The sequence below is a fragment of the Rosa chinensis genome, chromosome 2 (genome assembly GCF_002994745.2).
Source record: "Rosa chinensis cultivar Old Blush chromosome 2, RchiOBHm-V2, whole genome shotgun sequence".
Lineage (NCBI taxonomy): Eukaryota > Viridiplantae > Streptophyta > Magnoliopsida > Rosales > Rosaceae > Rosa > Rosa chinensis.
This window is the reverse complement of record NC_037089.1, coordinates 3,526,613-3,532,612: the sequence shown is the minus strand read 5'-3', so window position 1 is coordinate 3,532,612 and position 6,000 is coordinate 3,526,613. Positions and strand designations below refer to the sequence as shown.

Sequence of the window (6,000 nt, the reverse complement as noted above, 5' to 3'; positions counted from 1 at the left end):
ATCTCATGCATGGCCGACGATGGCTGGAGTCGCCGGAAAACACCTCCAAACCGCCGGAAACTCATAAACTTTCGGCCTTCGCATTCTTCCTCCTCACTCGTTGTATGGATGATCCAAGGCCACATGCGCCCTTGCAACGAAGAGGCAAGTCGAACGTGACCGGTGCGCTGTCGTGTCGTCGTCAGACAGAGGAGATGTTGTAGGGTCTCCCTCGCAGGTTAACGGGTCTCGAAATCGGGTCAAGAGCTCTAATTGTTTCTTAAATAATGAATAATCTGGGGCGCTGATTAGATCTGAGGGCTATTTATAGCCCAATTTTCATTTAAAATAGATGATCTGAAAGTTGTCACTTTGCTGTGTTGCTGTTTCACTCTGTGTCAGTAGGCAGTGGCTTACAGCATCTGATTCCGGAGATGGGAGAAGGAAAAGGCTCGACTCTGGTGCACCTTCTGGTCGTCGTTCTCAGCTTAGTGGCTTTTGGGTTCGCCATTGCCGCTGAGAGACGAAGAAGTGTGGGTGTAATATATAAGGATGGACGAACAAATGAAACTTACTGTGTCTGTAACTCAGATGTTGCTACTGGTTATGGAGTGGGCGGCTTCTTGTTTCTTCTCTCGGGGGAATCCCTACTCATGGGTGTCACGAAGTGCATGTGTTTTGGAAGACCCTTAGCCCCTGGCGGAAATCGAGCTTGGGCCATTATTTATTTTGTCTCATCATTGGTAACTTTTCTGATTGCAGAATCATGCTTGATTGGTGGTGCTACAAAAAATGCCTATCACACCAAGTACCGGGGGATGATATATGCTCAGAACTTTTCCTGTACGTGACGCATTGCGAAAAGGCGTTTTTATTGCTGGAGCAGTATTTGTGGTTGCAACAATGGTCCTCAACGTCTATTACTACATGTACTTCACCAAGGCAATCACTACTCAGGCAGCTCACAAAGCAAAGCGTACAAGCTCAAACATTGGGATGGCTGGGTATGCGTAGAGATAGAACAGTACTACGACAAGCTAGATAGCTTCCAAGTCGAGTTTTACGTTTTGATTATGATTATTGGTTTCTCAGATGTTATATGAGTATGGGATGCCTCTGTGATTGCAGACTTGGTTTGTGATTACTTTTATTATATAATTAGATTACATTTAAAAAAAAGATCCAGATCAAGCGCTGCCGCGAGGGTATTTTTAGCAGTCAAGATAGCACCGCATATATTTTCCCTTTTTCTTTAAACAATTTGCTTAATTCCAAAACTTTCAAAATTCTTAATCACCAGCCTTTTGAATTTAAAAAAGAAAAAAAAAAATTCTGGTTTTCAAAAAATTCTCTAAAAATTTTCACTAACTCGTATCATCGCTTACTTTATTATCGAACTCTTAAGTTGAAGATTGCACTTTGTGAAAAATTTCGTAAAATATCAGAGATGTTCAAGTAAATCCAGAATATGTGTCTGACCCAAACTCTAGGTTACTTAACCTAGTTGTAATAGGGAAACTCTAGGGTACCTAGTTGTAATAGGGTTTAGAATTAGAGATATTCTTAGAGATATCCGATTAATTGTACGATTATCTTTCCTTGTACAATTCCAATTCTATGTCTTGTAATCCTTTATATAAAGAGACCGCTATTATCAATGAAAGCACGACTCAATTCTCTCTCAATTTTAGTTTTCATTAAACAAGAGAATAGTTTACAACTTGTATACCATGCAGCAAAGCGCGGGATTTCTATCTAGTATAAAAAAGAGACTCGACTGGTCATCAAAACAAATTAAGAAACTCGGCTCTCTCTCTCTCTCTCCACTGCGTCTCTGCCTCTCTGAGATGGACTCGGTAGGTCGCGGGGTTTTGATTTCAAGGTTTCCATATACAGATTTGATTTAAGGGTTCGGGTTTAAGAAATACCTCTTTCGATTTCATTGTCAACTCTGAATTTTAACATTGATTTCTGGAAATCGAATTAGGGTTGGGGCTTCATAACGATTTTTTTTATTTAATTTTGAACATTGATTTGGAAGGGCTTTCGGTTTAATTCTGATTGAGTTTCCATGTTTGTTAAAGGCTCAAGAGAATGAAATGGTGGCGAAGAGGAAGCGGCCTTCAGGTCCTGTGAACGATCCAGTAGGCGATCATGTTGAAGGGGTGGGCCTGGATGCAATTGAGAAAGCCGTCAATCTCTACATTTCGGAATCCAAGGGGGTTGCTTCAGCCAAGATGGAAGCGAGTCGGAACCCCGGAGGGTTACTCCACTGCCTTGCAAGGGTGACGGAGGTCCCCGATTATGCCCGCATGGTTTATTTTCCTTCCTTGTGTCATTTTGTTTAGTGGGCGCCTTCTTTGAAAAAATCAGTAGCAATTCAATTTCTGTGTTTTCTTACTGACTTGGATTTTTGAACTGCTGATCTATGTTTGCTTCATTATGTATTTTCGGCCTAAATGCATCACTCAACTCTAGCTTTGTATGTCTGTATCTGATTTCATATGATCTGTGCTTTTTGGACTTTTCAGATTGGTTAGATCATGCCTTTTAGTTCCTTCATTCTCATCAACTTAGTTGATGAGCTAACGTGAATTTTGAGATGTTGATGTCAGTTGCTTGTTCCCATTAACTTTGAACGACTGAATCTTCGTAGAAATTAAATGATTAGAGAGTTAGTGAGTCTCCTGATTGATCTGGTTAGCTTTATTGGCATGGAGATGATATAGTTGGTTACTTTTACTTTTATCAGGGAATGTGCGACTCCGATTTCGTGTATCTTTACTTGATTGTACTTTTCATTGGGCAAGTGAATCAAATCTGTAATTGCTATGTGTGTGTTTATGTGGTCTGCAGTTTTAGATGTCTGATTACTTATCATTCAGTTAATTTAGAGTTTGGTATATTTTGGTCTTGAGTTTTAATAGTGGAATCTTGTGATATGGTTCAATTGTGAAGATTCTTTGTGTTGTGGTTTAATTCCGAATCTCAACGGACATTTAAGTTTTCATTTATAGGGTGCCTTTCGTTTTGGATTTAGAAAAATGCTCACAAAAGAATGCATATATGAAGGACCGTAAATTCTGTTCAGTAATGATTCTCATATTCTTGTAGTCTGAGGAATGGCTTGCTGAAACTAAGAGAAGGGACCTTTGTATGATGAAAGCTAAAAGGTCGGCAAGGGAGAAGGAAGCTGAAAGATTGGCAAGGGAGAAGAAAGCATTCTGTTTGCTTGATGGCTTTGCTGTTTTGTTTGGTTGGTAGCATAGTGTTTGCTTGGTCATTCATGTTGAGATTGAGTGGAATGTAATTCAGTAATTCTTGATAAATTGATTATTTTCTGTTGTTGTTTTGTTATGGAATCATTGGAATGCAAACTCTAATTCATGTTCGTTTACACTTTGCAGGAACTTGGAAGGCTTAGATCTGCAAGGCTGCAAGGACCAGCATTCCAGCATTGTGGATTTCCCATTTCTGTGTTATTATTTTCTTCTATGTAGTATGTACTGTCTATTACTTTTGTGTATGTACTGTCTATTACTCCTGTGGGATTTCTGGCATTCGTGCAAGACTGCAGCTGTGCAAGTTATGTGTAATGTACTGCACCCAGTGCATTGCTTTTATGTTTTCATTGTTGTCTCTTGTTCAATTGTGACATTGCGACATTGTTCCTTGATTTATTGTGATTGTGTAGTGTGTAGACTAGGGCTGGATCGGTTGAATACCGAGCATAATTCTCATCAACCGGCTATCGACCGATGTAACGTTGATATTGAACAATGACCATAGCCGCCAATCGCTACTAGGTCTCATGTACTAGATACCAGTCCTCAAAAGAAGCCAGAAGCAGATTTTATTTGAAACACCAATAAGTTGGATCTTGAACACCATGAAATAAAAGATCTTGATCAGCAGTTGTATATTAATGTACAGGTACAGTTAACAGAAGTAGACAGGTACAGTATTGATTTGAGTGTACAGATACATTTTCCATTGTATAAACATTTGATAAGAAAACAAAAGACAAAAAATATTGAAAGTTTAAACGCTAATATGGCATTGCAAAGCTACAGTAAGGAGAAGAGGTCACTGTAAAGACAATTCTTAGGATGTTGACATAACTTAAATAAAAAATAACAAAATTAAAAACAAACGAAGATCCGAGTTTAGCAGAATGGCGGCAAAGCCTGGAAAACTCTCACAAAACTTTTACAGATGGCTTGTAGGTCTGATTCCTTCGGACAATCCAGACTTCCAGAAATATGTTGGTGGGGACGATCCTTGCCTCCAGTCACTCTATGAAATATATATTTCTAAAAGGTGGGAGTAGCTGTCCAGAATACTGTTTAATCTCACTGCTAAACTCAACCTCCATCAAACGATGATTTTCCTTGTTGCACCTCATTGAGAAAGAACCATTCAGATTATCCCCTTCAGTGACACGGATTGGAGGGTTCAAGAGGAAAATCTGTTCAACAAACAAGGATAAGCACAGAAGTTTTTTTTTTTTTTTTTAAAAGCATAACAGAATATAAAAAAGACTGCTATGTATAAAATGAAGGGAACAGATATCATCACACACAACATTGCACTTATATGAACAAGTTATCAGGTGTGGAGTACTTAATTTTTGTCCATTGGCCTATCAATTTGAAAATTTCAGTCCCTAATATAAGCATTTGATGGCAATGATACAGAGTTCACCATAATGTTGAGATGTCTTTTGAACTTCGCAGAAAATATTTTCCATCTGCAAATTGATTTCTTGACGATAAATAAAAACATAGGACAAAGGATTCGGCAATAACAAACCTGTTTTCCCCAGTGTGTGCCATTATCTACACTGGGAGTAGTGGTCAAGTCAATTTCATTCTGGGCTGGAACCTCACCAGAACATAAGTTACATGTTATAGTAAGCATACAAATGTTCAGGAATCCTGGCATTCCAAAAGATAAAGGTATAGTGAAGATTAACTTACTCGAAAATGAACATCAAAAAGTGATCAACCATCCTGCGAACCCACAGAGCCTTGTGTTTGGAAGGGTTATTGTAGATAAAATGTTTGATCTCACTTCGAGGATGTCATTGACAGAGGCACTTAAACAATCAATCTCTCTTAGTATGGCAGCTGTCCCTATAACTTGGTTGGGAACTTGGCATGATGGTTGTTCCACAATGATGTCTACAAAAATTCAACAGCATCAATTTAAGATGCTAAAACCATGAAGGAGCATGCTTTAAATTGATATGTAAGTAAGTAAAGGGAAATGATGAACATAAATTGTTTTCCCTTTGCTTTATAATAAATAAGAATAATCATGACTGAACAGGGATTTTTTTTCCCTCTCACCAAGCTCACTAACCTTGGTGAGTTTGCTCTTGGTCAGGACATTCTCTGAATAGCCATAGTAGCAGCCAGGAAACCATAAGCTATGCCAAGAATATAGCAAAGATGACAACAAAAAGAATAAAACCAGGGCAAAGCATGCCTCCATGGATGCTGGCCCCATAACGACAGTTGTGGCAGCCAGCCAGCCATCCGTACTGGGTCATTGCTATTGAAGGCTGAAACAGTGTAGTAAAAGCTAAAAAAACCCAACCAGTAGAAGCACTCTGTTATTGATTCAAATCTTGCTTTTGATGTAATGATACAAGCTAGGCTTGACAACGTTAAAATGTAGAAGACATAAAACATAAAAGTAGTGACCAAGACCACCCTAGTACAATTCTCTATTAGGCATTTCGTAGAACAGCTTCTGGGCATATATATATATATATATATATATATATATATATTTAGTGTCTCTAAAAGCTCATAATAATTCTTGGAGTAAAGCATAGCAGTTAAGCTTGTTTCCTACTCAACCATTCATGCACTTCAAAGAAAGAAATGCAGTGACTAACGTCAGAGCTGGTTTGAGCTAGCTCTTGGACTGGGCCTTCTCTCCACGGATGGATGGGGCATGACGTCAGCCACGATCTCCCTTGGGCCGAGCTGGCAACGAAGGGCTCAAAATCAC

The 6,000-nt window shown here is 38.9% G+C and overlaps 1 protein-coding gene and 1 pseudogene across 2 annotated transcripts; both read left to right on the top strand.

Moving 5' to 3' along the window:
• The first annotated feature begins 351 nt into the window (after positions 1-351).
• On the top strand, positions 352-993 carry LOC112190431 (annotated as a pseudogene).
• A 735-nt stretch (positions 994-1,728) lies between these two features.
• Positions 1,729-3,627, top strand: LOC112185400. Of its 2 annotated transcripts, none has more exons than XM_024323642.2 (4): positions 1,729-1,835; positions 2,064-2,294; positions 3,094-3,235; positions 3,387-3,627. In XM_024323642.2, exons 1-4 carry the CDS (start codon positions 1,827-1,829, stop codon positions 3,401-3,403), a joined length of 399 nt encoding a protein of 132 aa, XP_024179410.1. In that variant the 5' UTR covers positions 1,729-1,826; the 3' UTR covers positions 3,404-3,627. The 2 variants fall into 2 exon arrangements, with proteins under 2 accessions (XP_024179410.1, XP_024179411.1); XM_024323643.2 differs by having other exon boundaries at positions 3,094-3,285.
• Positions 3,628-6,000: the final 2,373 nt, after the last annotated feature.

What these genes read in the sequence shown, in the direction of transcription:
- LOC112185400 (XM_024323642.2), top strand. An exon ending in TCCCCGATTATGCCCGCATG is followed by an intron (nt 2,295 to 3,093) that starts GTTTATTTTCCT and finishes ATATTCTTGTAG; the next exon opens with TCTGAGGAATGGCTTGCTGA.